The following is a 22,492-nucleotide window of genomic DNA, read 5'->3' on the forward strand; positions in this document are numbered from 1 at the left end:
CTTAAATTAATTTTGGGTATTTGCCCTCCTGGGTATTATTTGTGTATTTTTGGTCACTGTTAGAATTTACTCAACACCTTGGCTGCAGACAGGCTGATTTGAACAAAGACCATAAGCCTGCTGCAGCTTTCCAAAAAGATCCAATTTAACAGAAATAATCTAAGACAGAAGTCTCCTTTAGCTGTTTTAAAGTACTGATAAACACAGTGGATCTATTTCAGTAACGTTTTCACAGAGCACCACTATAAAATACAGTGATAGTCCAGTTTTGTTGTCCAGTTAATCCCCGACAAAGTGGCCCACATACGAATAACAAGGGACTCTAACTATCAAGACTATCGTGTTGGTAAAGAATGTTTTAAAACAGGATTTCTAATTGGATCAAAAATGAGCCCCCCCAAAAATGGCGTTTCCCAAATCTCTATAACAGAGTGAGTGAAAATGTTACTATGACTCATGGTGGACAAAAATAAGAGAATGAGACAGGCTGACACTTTTTTTGTGGTCATATTACAACTTTCACTTCAAATATTACTATATGTTTACCCCATTTATTGGTCACAACCCTGTTTGTGTTTTACCCAAAACAGGAAGGGCCCACAGTGAGCTTCAATGCGGCCACCACTCTCCACAACTTCTGTGTCTGGCAGCAGAACCAAAACGTCCAGGATGACAGCCATCCATCTCACCATGACACCGCACTTCTCATTACCAGGTACACACTTGTCTCCCATCCGCTCTATAAAAACAAATCCCAGATGCTCAAACAAAGAGTCCTGCTCACAGAGGGGTAACAGCATTGTACGTTCTTTTCTTTTTCAGGGAAGACATCTGCCGTGCGAAAGATAAATGTGACACGCTAGGTAAATTCTTCGCCTTTTCTCTTTGCAAAAATATGTCCACTTCGAGTCCCTTTCAATTAACTTTCCACTCCGCTGACCAGAGCTCATAAACTGTGCAGTAATGAGTTTATGGCAAGCTGTCAGCTAATAATATTATAGTGACAGAACAGAGTGGTAGAAAGGGGAGGAGGGAAGGAGGCTGGTGCCACGCTAATCTCTCTTAGGGAACAGAAGTTTTGATGGTTTAATCACCTTTAACATTTCAAACATGTTTATGTGCATCTGTGACTGTGTGTGTGTGTGTGTGTGTGTGTGTGTGTGTGTGTGTGTGTGTGTGTGTGTGTGTGTGTATACGTGATCATGCAGGGCTTGCAGAGCTGGGGACCATGTGCGACCCGTACCGGAGCTGCTCCATCAGTGAGGAAAATGGAATTAGTGCCTCTTTCACCATCACTCATGAGCTGGGCCATGTGTAAGTTACAGCTGCCCCCAGCACACACACACACACACACACACACACACACACACACACACACACACACACACACACACACACACACACACACACACACACACACACACACACACACCGCCTTTCTCAGCCCTCACAGCCAGCCTTGACAACAAAAGCCCTCTTATCAAGAGACGTAGGGTGCAGCAGACGCAGGTGCAAAACATAATAAAGTCAAAATCTTGACTTTTAATAACATGCCAACTTATAATACCTTACTGTACAGCTCAAGAAGTTAGCCTCGTATGTGTCGGAGCTTTACCTTGACGACAACATACTCAGATGAAATTCAGTGTGGATGTGGTGGAAAAAACAACAACATAGAGTTGAATTATTTTGGCAAATCTCTGTTGTCTAAACACTGTAAAAGCATCCAAAGGTTTCTTGAAATTGGCACACGGAGCTTTATCAGACCGTGCAAGGCCAAATATTGTGTCAAGTATTTGGGTGCGTTCTGGTTTGTCAATTCTTTTTCTAATTACCAGCCCCAAAGACAGATAAAACAACCTGAGATGTCACAGTGCCATCATGTGTGACTCGTCTTTTAGTGGGTAATGGCAGGGTTATCACAACACACCTGTCTGCCAGAGAGTGTTTTCACAACAAGCAAATACTGCCACATGTGTGAAATGAAAAAAAAAAAAAAAAGACCTGTGTGTATAATCTGTCTCCAAATGACCAAATCAAAACACATGACTTTATGTATGAAGCGCTGTTTATTCCAAACATCCATCTGAGGCACAATTATGGTAAATCAGTCATTAGCTCCTCATTCTTGTCAACCAGTGCAGGTGATTTTAATATGGTGCAATTTAAGGAGAAGCCTTAGATCTGTTTAACACCATCGTAGCAAATTTACTTTTGAAGAAATGTTTTGAGAAAGACGAGACATTTGTCTTTCCTTCTGTCCTTTCTTCCTGCCCGCCTCCTTTGCAGAGTATAATTGTGAAAGTGAATGAGAGTCTGGTCCGCCTGCTCATCTCTGTGTGGATAGTAAAAAAGGACCACTGTCAATGTGAGCCTGTGAGCCACTGGTTGAGAATGAAAGATATTCTTCTCCCTCCTCTGTCACGCTCACACATTCTTCCAGTGGAGCGATCGGACGAGAGCAGCAGATGGACGAGTCCGCTTGCCCCCCTCTTCCCCTCGCATCTCATGTGGATCTGTTTATGCTAAAGTTCAAGCAGCTGGAGGCCGAGTTGGCGCTGCCTCTTGGCATGGCTGATCGCTGGGTTCAAGGGCGCGAGCTCTCCAGAGTGTTTAGCGCTCTGGGAAAGCCAGTGTCAGGTAGTGGGAGCTACTCTACAGCATTGCAGATTAAAGAAAGATTTAGGCTAATGGATAGGCCTTTCTCAGATGACTACGAAAACGTGTGATTACTAATAGCCATCGTGGGGATTTTCAGGTGAGGCGGCGTCACCTGATAGCTGTTCAAAGGTGACAAACAAATCAATTTATGAAGTTTCTCAGTCTTCAAATGTCTTAGATGACAAATAAATCTTCCTGACATTTTTCTGTATCATTTGAATAACTAGCTGCAAACAAGCTTTCTTCTTGAACGTCTTAAGAAATATGAAAGGCTACACCACAGATGTTTACTGGCATTATCATGATCACACAACCCCGGCAAGCTAACTGCATGAAATCACTGGGATTGTCAGTGATGGTTTCTCTTGTGGACCAGTGCATTTGGTGTAGCTAAAATGTGCAATGTAGCGATCCATTTTTCTCTCTGGCGTCACTATGCTCTGTCTCTGCTGTTCAAAGGCTTTTCATTAAAGATATATGTTTATGTCATGCAGGAAATCCTTCTTCTAGAAAAGCAGTGTGGCATTAAGACAGTGATTTGCAGTTTTTTTTATGAAGAGCTTTCACTTAAAGTGAGTGTACTTTAAAATAATGACACTCTGGATGCTAATAATTCACTGGAATTGACTTCTTTATTGATCTGACCATAAATCTGCCAGATTTATGACCTAATTACGCTAAAAGCTTTCATCCCAGGATTTCAAACAAGTATCCTCATTTGTTCCCTTCCGATATAGGTCAAGTAAATCATAACGACACTCGTAAATCTCCAGATCACCCATCATGATAATAACAATGTCTACTTAGTTGTAGCATTGTCTCCATTTGTTAATGTTTCTGATATTTTTCCATGATTGGAAACTTGCCTGTCACGTCTGTATCTTCCCAGTTCACTATAGCACCATCGTGAGCAACAGAAAATTGTTTGCAAATAGAATTTGAGTCGGATTTGATATTGTGACTATTAGCCAACAACTTGGTTTGTGTGTGCGCAGCTTATTACTGTGCCAGAGGCTTAATTATTTCCTGGGTGTTTGCCCTGAGGCCCTCAGCCCCTGTAGGGTAGGCCTCATGCCAGCCATGCTAGGGCTTGTTTGTTTGGCGGTATGGATTGACCCTCCGCTACAGCCCCAGAGCCCAGCACTGGCCCACATCCTGTTGTAAACATCTCAGACATCATACAGCTGCACTCATGTGTGCATGCACTACATGTATTTGTGGGTTATACGCCAAACCGCAGCACAAAACCGGACATCCACATTGGACGACACTGCTCTGGACATGATCAAGTAAACGTGCTTCGTGAGACTGCCAGCTACAGACGGCCCGGATGAATTCATTAATTTGCAGATGCACTGTGTCATGCACTTTATGCAGCTGTCCTTCTTTGAACACTCTGTTTGTTTTTGCTTAATGGCAAATGCTGAAACAGTTAGTTGAGTAACTGGACTCATAAACAATGCAAGGAAATGTTACCTCGACAGAGAATAATGAAAATATTTATAGCAGCTCTAAATGTTTTATACTGGTAAAAAGAGATCTTATACACCGGAGCAACATACACGTGTATGCACTGATGTGTGTGGTGTTACTGCCCCTTACTTTTTCCTCTGCATTAAGCCCTTTGAGAATGTGAGTTGGTGAGTTCTGACCTGTAAGGGGTGACCAGAAGGGGGTTCTCACTCACAATGTTGGCCATTATGGTGGAGAGATGCCGATATATGGAGTGACATTTTACAAAAAAAATGTTGCACCACCTACTGGCCAGTGTGAGTTTTATTGAAGCCTTTTGTTGATTTTACTGTGTACAATTTTAGAAGATGGCACAAATAGGGATGTATAAAAGAAACAGACATGTGGCGGGAAAGGTATGCAAAGTGTGCAGCAGGACTCTCAGACGTGTCTTTGGCTGCATCTGTGTGTGGCGGCCTGTGGGGATGCATGTGGGGGCGATCCCCTGTTAAAAATGGCTGAATGTAAATCTTGTGACATTTATCCTTCTTACTGCAACATAGCCGTTAAGTGGCTGATAATCACTTTGTGGGTGTTCTTTGTATCCTTCTCGCCGTCTCTAACCCCCCCCTCCCTCTTTTTATCTCACTCTGCACCAGGTTCAACATGCCTCATGATGACAACCCCAAGTGCCGGGAGGCCGGCATGAAGCACCAGTACCATGTCATGGCTCCAATCCTAAACTATGATACCAATCCCTGGTCGTGGTCCAAGTGCAGCCGCAAGTACATCACAGAGTTTCTAGAGTACGTCCATCCAGCTCACTTCAAAACTTGATTTAGAAATATAACCGATTGGGATATTTTCTCACAGCAGAGACAGCAGTGGTTTTCCAACTGGATGTTATCACACGCACAATTTAAGTGGACAGTACGAATTTTGAGTTAAACATTAACTTTTACTTGTTGTGACATGCAGAGCGAAACAAATGGCTTCCACGTCCCCCACAGAGCTCCGTAGGCAGGTCAACATAATGTAAGCTGTGTGGAGTTGTTATTGCCTGGTGTTGAAAGAGTATTTCCTGTTTGAATCTGGGGGTCTTCCTCGGCTGACCTCAGCGATGGATCTTCTGCAGTCCTTCAGTTGTGTCGCCGCTCAGACGGAGCCCTGCTCTGAACAGGCTGGGCAAACAGTAATCTAGTCACCGGCCTCCTTTCCACACCCGAACCTGAAACACGGGGCAACGGCTCGTTCAGCAACTCATAACCCGCGCCATGGTCGCTGATCGTGGTGAAGGACTTCCCTTTAAAATAGGAAATGTCAGTTATAATTAGATCTTCCCTGGACATGACCCTTTAATCTTTGCCTCCTTTGCTCTGTTAATTGTGGAGGCCTTCACAAAGGACGGCCTTGTTGACCAGATGCATCTCGAGAGCCGAGTGTTAGGCGACGCCTCATATGGAGTTTTATGGTTGTGCTTTGCATAGTTTCCAGCCGGCAGTGACCTCAACATCGAGTGGTTGGAACATGCAGCCAGGGATTTGGATGGGTCCTTGTCAGCTGTGTGGGGCTTCTCTTTGTGGCCTATTGATACACAGAAACAAAGAAGACGATGATGTAAATGTCAAATGCATTTGCGACAAACTCTAGGAATTGTTAGCCACATGGGATGTACGGTACAACAAAGAGTGCAGGTATAGAGAGATTAAAGCAGCACTTGGTTCAGTGTGGGAGCTGCAGCGGTGGGAAAGACCCTTGCGAGTGCAGTCCAAGTGCTTTTGAAGTCTATGTCCAGCCAACAATGAGCAGCATTGATTCATACTAGCACTTCTACAGTACCACTCCTGCTCAGTGGACTGACCTGGTCAAGTACGTCAGTGTTTTGACTGCCCATTCTCCCTGTAGAGCAAATTCAATCCGCACCACTCTCCTACCAGTTTAAAAAACGAAAGGCCGCGCCACCTCTCAAACATCCCTTTTAAAAAAAAAGGCAAAGGATTCTCCTTCTGCTCCCCCTTATCTTGCTGTTGCTGTAATAATGTGTACTGAACTCCCAAACCTTAAAGCTGATGAAAAGTGTCCTGCTGTAGTGCAGTGTTATTATGTGTCAACTGCTACATAAAGAAACTATTCATTCCTTCCCTGGCACCACGCCGTTTGATGTAAACCACAAAATCCAGATATAAAAGTAAAATGCAAGTCTTTGACTGTTGCCACCACCTAGATGTTGTTGCTGGGTGTTGACACCACATCGTTTTTAGCAGTGGGCGTGCCCTATCATTTTCCATTACACTTCCAAAAACTGCCGAAGCAGCAACCACTCTGAAAAACTAGAAATGTGAAATCATTTCAGATATCTTTTTTTCTTAATAAAATCAAGATGGATCCTTATGCACCGCATGTTTCTCCAAGCTTAACTAAACATCTGCCGTTATCTCGTTTCATATCTCCATGTAGAATAATTGGTGCATGCTGTCAGAGACAAAACTCTGACATGACAGGATTGCTGTAGTTGACATGGTGCTGTTTGATCAGACACTGTACAGTGATGCGCTGTGTAATTCAGCCTTCTGCAGAAACCATCAATCTGTCATATAAGTAGACTTCTTGCACTGTCTGTGTTATGTACATGGAAACTATTATTGTTTAGTCTCATATGACAAGCATACAACAGTCAACTGTAGATCGTAAATAAACTCACTTTCAAGTCTCCCAATGGCTGCCAGGCGTGGAGTTTCTGGTGCCAGATAAATCTCTAATCTACACAGCTGATATTATTTTCCCCCAAAAAGAAAAAAAAAAAGATGATGTTTTCATTTAAAAAATGACCACACTGACCCCATCTCCCTCTGTCTATCTGTCCTGGTCTTAATAATCCTTCCATTAGGTTCCAGGACACTGATTAGACAGATGACCAACTGCTGAAAGACACTGTAATACAGGACTGTCTGTATGATTCCTTGACAGGCTGCTCCAGAGTTTTCACTCAGAGTGTCTATTCTTCTTGTGCTTTCATTCCCCTGCCACCAGGCACAATTTGCCACAGTTTCTTACATTACGGCTAGAAATGAAAGGGTAAAGAAACAAAGTGATGGTAACTCAGGATAATCCCGGATAATTATTGGGCTGTCACATCAGCTGGTGCTTTGTCGAGCAGGTGTTTTAGCAGCTCAATCCGGGATGAAATTTGTCAGAGCGGTGCAAACATGTTGTGTAATTACATATCTATACATGTCTCATCCGAAAGTTTCCTTTTCCCAAAGCAAACAAAAGAAAAGAAAGAAGAGATCCTTTGTGGCTCGGCCCGCTCTGCTAACATGTTTGACTAGTGTCTTTTCACAACCGCAAGGGCTGATGATTTTATATGCAGGCTGCTGTTGCGTATATACTCAGTCCAGCTGTGCTTTTGTTGTCTGTGTTATTGCGTCGTGGCTCAGGGTGTGGCTGATACACAGCACAATCTGTCATTATGCTGCAGTGCTGGTGCTGGCACTGATTTATGTAACTTAATCAAGGTGCTTTATGACTTTACATTCTCTTGTTTGCCTTCAGCATAGATTAATACACTTGGGATGAAAATGTGGTCAGCATGCAGATCCTTTTGAGTCTGTATCAAAAAGCTGCTTCTTTCAGTCTGTGGTGCCTAACTCAGCTTTCATAGTGACAGCAATTACAAACAGGCTTTTTGAGGGAGGTGGTATCAGTGTGTGTTAGGTTACTTCACAGACCACCCACAGGGGAAAACCCATCTGAGGATGATCGCAGACAATGACAGAGATGTTTGCTTTGCTGTTAGGAAAGCAATGAAACATGTTGATACTTTTTGGGGTCAGAAGATACTGGATTAACCTGGTTTAAAAAATAAAAAAGTATACCATGAACGTCTATTTTTTTTAATGAATGTGTGTGCACGTATGGTTTTATACTTTCCTTTTAATTTACTGTACATACACTCTCACTTTTGTGTTAGCACTGGCTATGGGGAGTGCCTCCTAGATGAGCCTGTAAGCAGAACATATGAGCTGCCCACCCTCCTCCCTGGTCAGCTCTACAATGCCAACAGACAGTGTGAACTGATGTTTGGTCCTGGTTCCCAAATTTGCCCTTACATGGTAAGTTGGCTTGCTATCAAAGCAAGAAAAAACATACTTAAAAGTGAAGAAGACTTCAGGTGGAGAGCTTAGATGTTTTTTTTCCTCTCAGATGTACAGGAAAACCTTTTTTAATGAACCATCAGACATTTGAGCAGAGGAGCTGTCCCTAAAGGCCAACAGAGATGAAGCAGTAGTCAGTGTGTGACCTTTATTGTAATATACAGCGGAGTGCATTTCCATCTGTAAATTCCCATGTGGAATGTATAACAGGCATTTGAACAAAATGCAAAGGGGGGATTAGCTCAGCATATTGTTGAATGCACAGTCACTGATCAAAACCTGATGCTGAGCTTTTTAAAATGCATTGTGTACATGTCTGGAAAGCACTGAAGCACAAAAAAGAGTGTCAGTTCCCAGCTACTCAGACTAAAATATGGTTTGAAGAAATCAATTGACATATTGGAACTGCAAACGCTCTCTTCCTCCCATGAGAAGTAAAGCAATATGAGAGGAAGTAGCTGTTAAATTCTGCTGTTACTCAGAGTTCTTCAATAAAATGAATTATTTCTAGTCACAGGTGTCTTGTTCTTGTACTAGAGGCTTGGAGAACGCTGTCATCACAAGCTATTTTCCTATTCAGCCCGAAATTATTTATTGCTAGTTCTCACTTCTTTTTTTTTCTTCCCTCCACAGAAACAGTGCAAGAGGCTGTGGTGTACAAGTGCCGAGGGGGACCATAAAGGCTGTCGCACGCAGCACATGCCACTGGCTGATGGGACTGACTGTGGACATGGAATGGTAAGTCAGGAAATGGCTTTCAGTAAAAAGCATACTTTTCTTATTCTCTCGTAGATGTTTATGTCAGTACAGACATTTATTGGGCACCAGGTGATATCCAGGGCCTCCCAGGTGGGGGGTGGGGGGTGAAGGTGTTGGTGTTTTGATACAGCTGCAGTCATGTCTTCTGAACATGTGCTGTGGGTGAATCAGCCAGTCACTGTGCAGTGAACAATGTACAACATTGCTCAACTGTAAACTGCATATGAAAATGTTTAGTCATGTCTTACACAGAGGGAGGGAAACATCTGTATCTCACAGGACATGGACACACTGAATTACCATGACACAGTAAAGCCCGTTTATTCTGTATTTGAAGCAGGAAAAGAAAAACACGTACAGTCATCTGTTACTACCGTGAAAACCCAATTGAGTTAAACCCAAAAAGGGTTTAGATTTAAATATTTGTTTTCGGATCACCATATTGCAACACCGAATGTATTTCCTCTCTCTCTCTAATCAGCGTTGTTGATAAAGTTAGCCTCGTTGCATCTTACACAAAATACATTATACCGAAGAACAGCCAAACCTCCCGTGCAGCGCTGCTTTGAATCCTGATGCCTTCTAGTTCACTTCCTCTACTAAGAAAAAAAAGAATAATTTATCATGCATTACTCCGCTGCCTGCATTCTGGTTGCAGAAACACATGTAAATGTGGTCAGGTGATGGCCCAAGTTAGAAACTTTGAAGCATTACCCTCAGTGTTGTTACGGGGCCCCAACCCCCATTAGCCTTCATGTTCTCCTCGCTCTGGGATGCTATGCTAATTAGGGCTGAGACGGCGGGTCAGTCACTGAGGATACATGGACAGGAGGGTGAGGGCGATGCGGGGGGGGGGGGCAGAGAGAGAGAGAGAGAGAGAGAGAGAGAAAAAGGAAAGAAAAGACAGACAGAGGGGGAGAAAAAGAGGGAGAGTCCTGAGAGGGAAAGGTGAAGACGTGGGCCCTTTGAAAGAGGAAGCCGCCCGCCGTTCACAGTTGAGTCACCTTGTTGTGAACCCATGACCCTAAACCCTCTTTAAAAGGCGGGTGAGTGGGTCAGTGGTCAGGCCGTAACAGAGCCCAGGCTGAGGCCAGCCAGCGCTCTCACAAAAGATCTCACATCAGTGATTCTGCAGAGCAGGAGGCGGGAGGAGAGGAGGGAGGGAGGAGGAGAGCGAGGAGGAGGTACAGGGGGACGAGGATCTGGTGGGCTGGTGTTTAGCATTCGGAACATGCATGAGAGGAAGAAAGAGAGGGAGCGAGAGAAGGAGGGTCCTCTTCTCTCCTTAACCTCCTGCCCTCCAGGAGTCTTGCAGTGTGGGCCCATGTAAGTCTCATATCCCTTATATCCTTTCATCTGGCTCCATCTCCCTCCTCACCATGTTAGGTCCGGGATCAGCCCAGTCTAGCGAGGAGAGGTTAACAGGGGATAGCTAACATCTTAATCCAACTACAACAACCGGACTAAACAGTAATGGTCCTGGGATTGGAGTTCCCATACTGCTCTCAGCCTGCATGTGGGAGAAACACACAGAGTTTAATCACACCAAGTGGTTTGTTTTATTAAATTACAATCCGTTAACCCCACTTGAGCTGATTTGTTGAGATTACCACAGAGGTCTGTTTTTTATTGGACATGGTAAACATTGATTTGGTCAATTTGGCAGCTCCAAAGAGGCTCAGACATCTTGAATGAAGGCAGGATGAAGTTACTTGTAAAGTCAATTCTTTTTGACATGAGAGTTATGTCTTTTAAGGATATGTTTGGAGCTGAAATATATGTATTGTCATTGTTACTTTTTAACCAATTTTCATAGACAGATCCTATTCCACATTTCTTTAGTCACTCTATTGGCCTAAGAAAACAAAACTGCTAATTAAGTGTGCTAGTAGCTTTGTGAGGCTGTATATTGGTATAGTAGTACAAATTTGAGCTAAACGCTCAAGTAAACATGCTCACAATGAAGGTGCTAACATACAGATATTTTGCAGGTGTCATGTTTACCATGTTCATCTTTCTCAGCTGGTCGCACCAGCATATGATTTGCATAACTAGTTTTCATAGAAGTAAAGTTGGACAGTGAATACCCCTCGTAACAACCACAGGTACTGCGTTTGTCATTGTGATTGAAAATATTTGTTCTTGGCTGAATTGGTCCATTCCTGCGTCCACTTTCATCATGAGCGCCGCCTGTCATACCTATTGTTGGCTCTCCCTCCCTGTCAGCCTCCTCCTGGTGTTTTTTTTTTTTTTTTTTTTTTTAAATAATCAGCTACAGACCACTTTATGTTTTTAGCACAGTCAGAGCTAAATAGATTGTTTTGTAACGTTTTGTGTCCTCCACTTTGGAGAACTTCAATCTGACGCAGCGCCGGCGCTACGTACACGTCCATCCCATGCTGTGTGTTAGGTCGTTATGCAACTATGGGAAATTTCATCTCCCTTACTCTCAAAAAATAGTTGCATATGCAGCTGTTTTGATGCAGTCTGAAACCCTGCGGCACATCAAATAGTTGTTGCGACACTGGACAGAAGTGGTGGACCGACCAACAGACCGACATTTCCATCCCTACAGCTACAAAACTCGTGTGGCTACAAATCATATGTGATCTTTTAGTGGTGGTTGTTTTTTGTACGAACAAATGAGAACAGTTTTCTTTCAATTGTCCATGTGTGCGTCAGTAGTGGGCACCACCTTTGTTTGCGGTGCAGAGGCCCCAGTCTCATCTTCATGCAGGGTGCTGTTTGAAGTAGCGTGAGTTGAAAGAGAAGGGGACCCTGCACCGACACTCACCTGCCCGTACAAGTGCTCTTTTATGTGGTATTCTGCTGTGCTGCGTTTGTGTGTCTGTGAGTGTGCTCGTGTTCATTCTTATGCCTTAGAGTCGGATAATCTGCTCGCCCAGATGACTCTTCATGATTCTTTTGTGTCAGTATCTCGTTGTTCGTTCTTTATATCTCTTGGTGCTTCTTTTGCATATGTCCACCATGTCGTTCTCTCTTTTTGTAGAGATTCTTAATGTAATGCATATATCACACCTTCTCACTTCATCTCCTGACCCCTTTCTCTGTCTCTTTTTTCTTTTTCTTTTTTTTTTTTACAAAGGAGTCATGAGGTCCAAGTCTGGGGCTTTGCAGGGTTTTGGGTCGGGCTCCTGGCTCTTAGGTGTCAGATCTGGGGGATTACAACTATGGCCTCTATGGGGGAAAACTAGCAGCAGGTATTGTCTTAGCGTCCACAGCTCCCATCCCAGAGATCTATTTTGTAGCTTGTATTAGACCAAACCAAGTGATTACACATCACCTCATAAAATGTTTCTGAATGGCTGTCACCTCTTGAGCCTGCGTTGTCTGGGGAGAGTTTTTTTGTTTAGTTGGGTTATGAAACAAAAGTAGTGACCGCATTGGGTAATTGAGGTCAGTGCCCAAATAGTGGGAGAGAGGCACGTCCCCGAAATGAAGAGGGGAAAAAAAAGTTTGTTTGTATACTGCTCAGTTAAAATAGGGCAATGGGCACTGCAGGGTCCAAGGGTAGTTTTCTCTCTCTCTTCCCTTCTTCTCTGACTCTCTGCTGCTCTTCCACTCCTGCCTGTTTCTCTCCCTCCCACCCCTCGCTCCCCATCTATTGCTTTCACAGGGCGCCGGGGTGAGTAATGCGGTCACATGACCTCTTGGCGGCGCGTCTGTCATCTGGCTCAGTGGGCCGTGCACTAATGAGGGCATCCCATCACTTGTTGTCTATATATACCGCCACCACCCTCCCTCCCGTCCATTCTCTCCTCTTCTGCTCTTTCTCCTTTACTCCTCCCCTTTTCAGTCCCTCTCGCTCTTCAAAAGGATTCCGCCTGTACATCTGTGTGCATCTGTTTATGCGTGTCTTCTGATTATGTGTGTAAGTGCGTGCATGTACTGCAGAATCACCCATCTTTAAGTCCAAGCGTACATGCACACACGCAGATGTTTGAGCGAGCGAGCATGTTTGTATGTGTGGATTAGTGGTCAGCCAGCATGGTCAGTAAAAGCAAACCAAAAAAGTAAAAGCCTGTCAAGCCAAAGCCTCTTGGCGTTGTACCCATGTCCCCACCCTTTGAAGGTCCCCGCGCTGCTTCTCACCACGTCGTCGCTCAGTGGGTGGCAAAGAGAGAAAGTGGCGAGTGAGCTTGAATAAGCTGCCATGTTTTGTTGTCAACGTTTTTATTGTCCTCAGTTTTGTTCATTTTATTGTCAACTTGAGCACGGTCCTGACTGAAAGCTCCTTTGAAGGACATTTTGTTGGGAATTTAATGCCAAATATTCAAGTGTTTTTTCTTTCATTGACTACAATGACTGCTAGCTGGGCTTTTCTTTAACTGTGTAAAATTCAGAAAGCTCACAGATACTCTTAATAGGGGCTTAATTGAGCAGTTAGTGTAAGTAAATAAACGGGAAGCTGTATTTGATTTCCAGAACATTCCTCGGAAAAGAATGACGACCTGCTCTGGTTTCAGCCAATTAGAGTGAGATAGTGAGGTCTTGAAAAGTGAAGCCAGGGCAGAATGGACTCTGTTGGCGGAGGCGGTGAGTGTTGGCTGGAGCTCCATTGGCAGCCTGACAGCACTTGTCGTACGATGCAGGGACGGGGTGTGTGTTTGTGTGTATTTTTCGTGTATGGTTGTGTGTGCGCGTGTGCCTGTATGCCTGTATGGGAGCTTGGGATTGTGAGGCTGGTATCAGTGTCACTCTCAGTTAATCTCTGGATATTTGCAGGATGTTGCCACTTTGATTTGCCATCATCACAGACATGTCTGTGGATTTGGGCTAACAACAGAATTGTTGTTTTAGCATTCACGTAGTTTGCTGATGGAATTACTGTGTCCGGCAGCCAGTGAGTGGAGCTTTCATTGCTGGCTGGGTTGAAGCAGAGATATGTATTTGCATGATTACAGCAGTGTGGTGACATCCATGCCTAATACTCAATGTGAAAGTTGATATGTTCATTGGAAATTGGAAATAATTACAAAATTACACTCCAAGAAAACTAAAAACACAACATCTGACATGTACATATAAAATTGTGTCAGTGTCGATTTAAACATCTACAGAGAGCCGACAGGAACCAACATTTGGAGTCATATTTCTGCCACTTAATTTATGAACCCAAGCCCTATATTCCTGCCCTTACAGAAAAAAACACATGCATTTCACATTCACATACTGACTACATACTGTGCACTTGTGATTGTGCACATGTGAAACATGTATTTTGCCCATTGGAAACATGGGATTTTGGAACATTTTCATGGTGTATCGTGTGAAGCCCACGTAGATTCCCATGTAAAGACTTTTCCACATATTTTCCCATGTTGTCACATGTTGCAACATGCAGTAAACATGTGTCATACATGTGATCACATGTGTCCCATGTGGAAAACATGGGGAAACTTGTGTTTTTTACATAAGGGTAATCTCCACCAATTTTTGAGAAAGTCTGTCATTTTTATAAGTTTACCTGATCTATTTTTGAGATCACACCAGAAAACAACCACGGAAAGAAGAACCTTGTTAACAGCAAATGCTCGCAAATAAATGACCTAAACACAATGTAGCATAGAGCACTTGTATATTTATTCTATTTTCCCTTGTGCACTGTTTCAAACCCTCTGTAACAATGGGCCTTGCATCTATGAAGTTGGTTTAGGGTCTTTATAATGCAAGCATAAAGTACATTTTCTTGCACTTGTAATCAAATGCTAAATTTGCAAGTAAAACCATAAATGGAATTACAAAAAGAAAAAGAAATTCTCTTACACGACTGCTGGCCTTTGCAGCGGCTCCTGTCAGCCAAGTCTGCATCATCATGGCATTCATTCTTTATAGTCTATCGTCATCTACAGCAGCTGTAAGAGCTCTGATGAGCTTAAGTGAATGGTGTGTAAGATGTGAAGGGCTGAATCAGAGAATGTCAGAAATCATCACTGTACTTAATCATAGAAGAAGAACAAGAACTGATTCCATATTAATTCAAATGTATTTTATATTATATGAAATTGTCTGGATTGCAAAAAAAAAAACCATGTCTTACACTTTTGTTGTTTTATACAGCCTCTTTATTGTGTCACAAAAGGTTTTGATTGCACATCAGGCCTCTTTGGTTGTGTGTCTAAAACTTTTTCTTGCAAGTTGAGTTGGACATGAAGTATGTGTGTCTCAGATTGTGCAGGGATGTTCATAAGTGGGGAAAATCAACGGTAAAAGTGTCTCTGAAGTGCACGTGAATGGAACAGCTGATAGGGCCAAACTACTCATTCACTCTAATGACAACCTTGGAAAAGTGTGGAGGAAGGAGAGATCACAGAGAGGTGGAAAAATAGGAAACAGAGTAAAAACTTAAAGGAGGGCTTGGCTGGGTTCATGGTTTCATCAGGTTGTTTCTCCTGTTTCTCTTCACTTTCTTCTGCGTCTTGTCATGTCTCCTCCTCCTGTCTTCACACCCTTTTAACACAAGGGAGAGGAAATATGGAACTAACAGGGAACAAATGTATGCCATGGCAGAAAAATGAGTGTAAATCCACTATAATAATAACTGTCATTTGACTTATTTCCACATCTCCTTTCCACCCAAAGAGACCTGTGGCTTCGTGAGCTCCACATCTCCTCTCACCTCCAGGTTAAATTACAACATATGCTAAAGTGAATGATGCCTTCTTGAAAATCAACAGCGGTGGTCCATATTGTCCCATTTTGACAGGGGGCTTCAGATGTTTTTAGTTTTTTTCAGATTGCAGTATGTTTTAATCGTGCATTGTTGAGAGGACAGGGGCGGTTGCTGCAAAGCATCAGCGGCAAATACACAACCCCCCAACAGGCCGGGGCCAGACTGAGGTCCTAACCCAGAGCCATGAGAAAGACACCGCAACATGAAAGGTGATGCCTTTTGGAAATGGCTGTGTTAAAATGAAAGAGTGGCGTGCTTTTTAAATCAGTCCTCTGCCTTCTCATTCGTGCAGTGATGTATGGCTTGGGTTCAGAAATGAGGTGCTTTCTGCAACAGTTTCCTGGCAATTACAAGGTGCTAACTTCCAAACCAGCCAGCTGAGGAGCTCAGAGCAGATGCTGCCGTCCTTACTATTCCCACTGACGGGGTTAGCCTGCTGGTGACTACTCTCTGTGGCTGTATGGGTCCGTTTGTTTGAAAAGAGGCAAAAGTACATTGTGTTCTTGTCCATCTACATACTTGTGCAAAGATGCATGCATGTGATATAGGCTACTGTATGCATATCTTGATATGAGTTGGTGAGTCAGCGTGTGTCTTTGTGAAATTCCTAATTTGAAACACATGCTAATCAAGGCTGGACAGGTTTCTCTCACAAGACCTTCAAATGTCTCACCACATTCCCAACTGAGGGACAAATTTGACAATCTTTCTAGGGAAGGGTTTGCTGGTGTTCGTAATGCTTGTTTGAGCTTTGCGAAGTCTGCCTTTCACCTCAGTGTTTTCCAAGTGTGTTTGTGCACTTTTGGATAGAGGCTAATTGGAATTGAGCGTGGCCCCCAGATGCCTCCAGACCCTAAGCAATCACTCTCACACTTACCACACATTCTCGCACGTGCGCACACACACACACACACACACACACACACACACACACACACACACACACACACACACCTCATCTCACACAGATGTTTTTTCCCCCTTCCACAACCCCCTTTCCTCCTTTTTTTTTCACCCACATCACCTTTTCAAGCCAAACAAAACGGTGGTAAACACAGGGTGCCAGCGGGGAGAGTGGAATGCCTCAGATGCTTACACAGTCTTTGGTCCTCTGTGACAGACAGTCCGCCTTGTGTTTGACAGCTCCTTGGGTCCCGCTGCCTGGTTGCACTGTGGTGGTCCCTGCATGGCCCTTGCAATTTCCCATAAGGGGATAAGGGGGGGATGGGTGTCTGTGGAGAGGAGGTATAGAAGCGATGCTCAGGTCCGGGTTGACAGACCCTAAGCTGAGGCGGGGGAAGGGGATGTGAGAGCTGTAAGGGGAGGGAAACTCTTTGGGAAAGCTTTTGGACTTGCTTCTTAAATGTGTCTTTTTGACAATCCACTGAACTCTAACGCTCTATTTTTGGTTGCTCAACCAACAAGAACCACCACCTGTTTGCCTTTTCATGGATGTGGAAGCAATTTGCACTCGTGGAGGTTTTTATCATATTCTTCTCAGTGCCTTTTATTTTTATTTTTTCTCTGAATCTATTGGTTGTGCTCCAACAAAATGATCAATGCCTTCAGTTTACAGTGGAGTTGGACAGGAAGAAAAGAAATGGGCTGGGCCATTCCTCAGACCAGGCCTAGATTATGGAAGTTTTTTTGGCTTGTTTAGTCCATGCCATGCAGCTGTTAACACCTGTCTGTCATTGTACACAGATTCTACACTCCATCATTAGTCCCACAAGTGTGTAAAACACGTGTGCAAACTAGGCCTGGGTAGTAGAAGCAGTGGTGCCACATTTTGTGTGTTTAGATGTGGTTGTGTGTATGACTTTGCAGTTTTGCAGGGGTTCACTGAAGGCACTAGCTGCAAGTTGACCGCACTTGTGAATGTTAAAGCAGAATGTGGCCCAATTAGCTATTGTCCAGGAGATGACTTTGATTGATATCCTCGCTGGTTCATTAGTGTAATTATGAAAATGCACTGGAGCGGATCTCACACGGTTATGTTCTCAGTTCCCAAAAGTCTTCGAAGCAGGAGGCTCTCGCTTTTTTTAATCTGAAATAGGAGATTGAATATCTTGTAGTGGAATGGAATTGTGCCCAGTTGAAATTATAGAACTTTCTGATTGGAGCTTGGCAGTGATGGAAACAATTTGCACGTCAACTTTATAAACCAAATGAAGTGCAATGCAAATAAACACACTCAACATCCTCCCCTACTGGTTACAGGTTTAAAGCCATGCACCTGAGCAGATACACAGCTCAGCAGGAAAAGAGAGTTCCTGATGTCAAGCCAGCAATGAACTTTGTTCCTGTTGTTATCACAACTCTAGAGTTTCTTTATCATGGTGCCACTACTCCCCGTGCCTGTGTGCCCGGACGGCGGGCTACGTACCCAGACAGACGCCGTCTTGTCCTGCATTCTTTCAGTGAACAGGACCCTCCGATATCTTACTCACTGAGAGGGGGATTTGGTTACACACAAAGGGAAATGTGCCTGCCGTGCTTTGCTTATGAAAGCACTGTTAGCACTTCTTGGCAAAAGTTGCTCAGTGGGTACACACTGTTTGATACCAGGCGCCTTATTTTCTATCTCCCACTGGATCTACTGTATGAATGCTCTGTATTATGTAATTTCGTATTTACAATCTAGTGATTATTTATCAAATAATTAACCTGTATTCTCCATTATCTGTGGCGCAGAAAATGGATGTCATTTTTCCTTATTGTAGCTAAACAAATTTTTGGGTTAAATGTCTAACAGCATTGTTTGAATCAGTCTTTTATAACCTGTATGTGAGCCCATTTAAACAATGACTGAAGAAAGAAAAGAGTGTGCAATATTTTGAGAAGCAGTGATACATTTAACACCTTTTATGAGTCTCAAACTACTACGTTGTATTGATGAAATGGAATTTTCTCATCCTCACTGGATAGATTTGGAATCAGTCCAACTAAAGATCTAAAGAAAGGATTAAGAAGGCAAAAGGGAACACCACTCCCAACTGTGCTCAACACAGTCTGTGTTTGTCTTCAGCACTGCAGGAGTTGCAGTCATGGTTTTATAACATGATCTGTGTGTGTTTGTCTGTGTTTTTGTGTTTTCACATGCAGTATTGCAAACACGGGATGTGTGTAAACAAGGAGTTGGACCTGCAACCAGTCCACGGGGAGTGGGGGCCCTGGGGGCCCTACAGTGTTTGCTCCAGGTCCTGTGGTGGAGGAACAAGGAGCACCATGAGAGACTGCAACAAGCCTGAGTAAGAGAGAGTCATAGAGTTATGACAATCAAACGCATTATGCAGAGCAAGTGTCTCTATGTCACAGAGAGCAGTCACATTTGAATAAGAGCTGTAAAGAAGCTTAAGCTAGTAATAAGATCGCATGTCAAATAAACTAAGTCTCAACCTGATTGCGATCAACACTCAGGGAAACTTTGGTCAAACAATATTGGTTTGAATTCAGAAAGCAGCAGTCAAACATGAGAAAATGTGATCTCTAAATTAAAATTGTTTGAAGTGCTTCTGTGATCTGCTTGAACTTTAGGCCCAGAAATGGTGGTAAGTTCTGCGTGGGTCGCAGGATGAAGTTCCGCTCCTGCAACACTGAGCCGTGTCCTCGAGGACGGAAAGATTTCCGCGAAGAGCAGTGCTCTCAGTTTGACGGCAAGCACTTCAACATCAACGGTCTACCTCCCACCGTCCGCTGGGTCCCCAAGTACAGTGGCAGTGAGTATGCTCAAGCATGTAATTTGAATGTCTTGTGGGAACCTGTGCAGCAACATCAAAGACGGATACTATTTACATGTAACTATACAATGTAGTTTGAAGCCAATGCTGCAGTATATTTGGTGCATTTAACTTAAATACTGCATGTCTCCATTTTGAAATCAGTTTTTGTCCGCGCCCACTGTTTGTATGATCATTTGGGCCTGTGTAAATTTCTCATGCAGTCCACATTGTGTGTAGGAGGGATGTGAAAACATACAAAATTGTGATTTTTGTGGGTCTACTGCATTCGAATCTAATGCACCGCAGTTTTAACACATAAAGGATAAAGGAGTGTGCGAGTGTGTGGGTTTTTTTTTGTCATGTTTTATACCCGCAATAAGAGGGTACCCCTGAGTTTTCCTTCAGTAAACACTAATCAACAGCAACATAAAAGCAGCACACAGCCCTTCTATATGAACCCCCTGGCAGAGTTCCCTCTTCTAGCCGTATCTCAGTCCCCTCCGAGATAGCCCTCCCCCAACAGATTACCATCTGGCAAAGTTACTGCAAGTGATTCATTCATTTAATTGAAGCTACACAAGCAAACAAGCCAAGCCCTGGAGCCAGTGTACTTTCAGATACAAAGTGATTTTTCCCAAACAATGGATAATAAATTGTCAGTTCTAGCAAGAGTTTACTGAAGTTTAAATTATTATTTTTTTTTTTAAATACATTTAAGCTAAAAAAATGTGTGAAGTGTTATGTTCATCAGCACAGACAAAATATCTCTTGCTTTTTCATCCTATTATTGATCTAGTTTTTTTTATTTCTGTATTCTTATTACCTTAATGAGCGAGTCCAACTTTTTTTTTGTTTGTTTTCTTTTTCCTGGCAGTATTAATGAAGGATCGCTGTAAGCTCTTTTGCCGGGTTGCTGGGACTATGGCGTACTATCAGCTGAAGGACCGCGTCATTGACGGCACACCATGTGGGCCAGACACTTACGACATCTGTGTTCAAGGCCTCTGCAGGGTACATCTGCATGTTTCCTCTTCCTCTGTTATAAATCTGTGCATGCACGCAACAAAACGTGTACTCAGCATTGTCAGCCATAACTTATTCTCATGATGTAGTGTATGAAAGTGCCAGATATGTACATTCGTCTCACAGCTACATTTAGGCCGTTGCATAAAAACACATTGTCGGCCTATACATATTTTTTGTGAAGTGTTTGTATCAGAACCACCTTCGTTTCCCAAATCCATGGTGTCCAAATTGTTGACTAATGTGTACTTCAAATCACTCAAACTGATCTTTTTAAGCATTGAGTGTCATATCACATCACTCTAAATCACAAATTTCTGTCTTCTCTTCATCTGCACGTCTTCAGCAAGCTGGCTGTGACCATGTACTTAACTCGAAGGCCAGGAATGACAAGTGCGGAGTGTGTGGCGGGGACAACTCGTCATGTAAAACTCTGGCCGGGACCTTCAACGACGCTCAGTATGGTAAGTCCTGCCGCTCAGATCGCATGTCCAGTAATAGCTGACTGTTCTCACAAAAAGTGTCACTATTAAACACAGTACGTCAGCAGCTTCTGCAGTTGAGTTTTGATAAACGTGATGCACAGTAAACTTAGACCAGCTAAGAAAGACCTCCAGTTCTTGCTACAACGCTGACGCACCATATGCTCATATTAGGTACCGATGTCACGTCTGGTTATGTTTAAACACATTAAGCTTGATTTTTGTTTTTGTTTTTTAGCAACAATATAAATTTGGAAACATTTTGAAAACCAGTCTATTCTACAGCTTTAGAAATTGATTAACTCGGCGATCTCGCCCTGTCAGGTCTCTCGATAGCAAATACAAAACTGACATCATCCCTTTGAACTGTCTTGCTTAATGCAGCACTTCAGCACGGGCCAACTCCTGATTGCATCCAATCCTTTTTAAGTCTGGGCAGCGACAGCAGAAGCATTAGCATAAAAAGCCCTGGGTGTGGCCCCCGTCATGTTTCCCCTGTATTAGTTTGGCACTGAGCTTCAGCATCTCTATCTATCTGCTTTTCTCTCTGCTCTGTTTTGGCTGTTGGGGGGAACAGAGTTTGAGGACTGTATTGAACCAAAGCAGGCACTGACCTCGGCCCTGGAAATCTGGCTTAACCTTAAGAAAGAGAAAACAAGTGGGAGTGCAGCCCAGGCAGGATATCCTTCTGCTCCTGGGTCTGGGCCTGCCTTTCTGTCATTCACCCTTTTGTTCTTTTTTTGTTTGGTGTCTCTTTATTTCTTTTCTTTTTTTCTGTCTTTCTCTTAACTACAGTTTTCGTTACCTTTTGGTTTCTAGGTTCTTCCCTTCAATTTAAAGCAATAAAATGCCAACAGGAGAAGAAGTTTGAGCACTTTTCAGAATAAAAAAAATATAAATCAAATGACTTTAATTTGCAAGCTGTTAATACTACATCATCATTTTCTTGCTCGTGGCAGAGAGAGGCATGTTTGAGGTAAACCCTAGTTGTTCCCTGAGTGCAGCATGGTTGTTGTTTTTTTCCCTCCTGGTGGTGTGTTTACTGTTCATTCCTGGGTCACCCTGTGGTGGTGGAGGATTGTGTGTGTGGTCAGTTGCAAAGCTGGGGGATCCCGGAGGGCTCTAATGGTTTGTGGATACCATGTTGCCTCAGAGGGGGACCGTGTTGGCGGTTTCTAAAGTTGATACACCCTTGTGTTTTTATGAGCTTATCCTCTCTCCAGTGGTTAGAGAGGGAATTTTACATGACGCTGAAAAACAATGAAGTCCGGGGACAGCTGTATGAAGGTTTGGTTTTTAATAGCGACTGAATATGCAAAGTAGTGTGTTTTCATACTGTCTTTTATGAATGAAAAGATTGAGAAAAATTCCTCTTGACGCGACTCGATCAAAGACAAAGGCAGACAACTGTAATACTAACAGGCTGTTAGTGTGTGTGTGTGTGTGTGTGTGTGTGTGTGTGTGTGTGTGTGTGTGTGTGTGTGTGTGTGCATGAAAAGATCTATGAGGCTGATGAAAGGAAGATATGTAAACCAAGTGCTGCCC

The 22,492-nt window shown here is 43.3% G+C and overlaps 1 protein-coding gene across 1 annotated transcript in view; it reads left to right on the forward strand.

Annotated features, from left to right (window-relative positions):
* Positions 1-22,492, forward strand: part of LOC138206266 (A disintegrin and metalloproteinase with thrombospondin motifs 20) — an 82,341-nt gene that overhangs the window by 17,721 nt on the left and 42,128 nt on the right. The window contains exons 6-15 of the mRNA XM_069162851.1: positions 591-715; positions 823-863; positions 1,209-1,314; positions 4,773-4,919; positions 8,084-8,225; positions 8,901-9,005; positions 18,826-18,971; positions 19,258-19,439; positions 20,317-20,453; positions 20,812-20,929. Coding sequence (XP_069018952.1) covers positions 591-715; positions 823-863; positions 1,209-1,314; positions 4,773-4,919; positions 8,084-8,225; positions 8,901-9,005; positions 18,826-18,971; positions 19,258-19,439; positions 20,317-20,453; positions 20,812-20,929 — 1,249 coding nt within the window. The remainder of the gene's footprint in view (positions 1-590; positions 716-822; positions 864-1,208; positions 1,315-4,772; positions 4,920-8,083; positions 8,226-8,900; positions 9,006-18,825; positions 18,972-19,257; positions 19,440-20,316; positions 20,454-20,811; positions 20,930-22,492) is intronic.

The sequence above is a fragment of the Embiotoca jacksoni genome, unplaced genomic scaffold (assembly GCF_022577435.1).
Source record: "Embiotoca jacksoni isolate LCO1_2020_lvr unplaced genomic scaffold, fEmbJac1.0.p SCAF_3, whole genome shotgun sequence".
Taxonomy (NCBI): Eukaryota; Metazoa; Chordata; class Actinopteri; family Embiotocidae; genus Embiotoca; species Embiotoca jacksoni.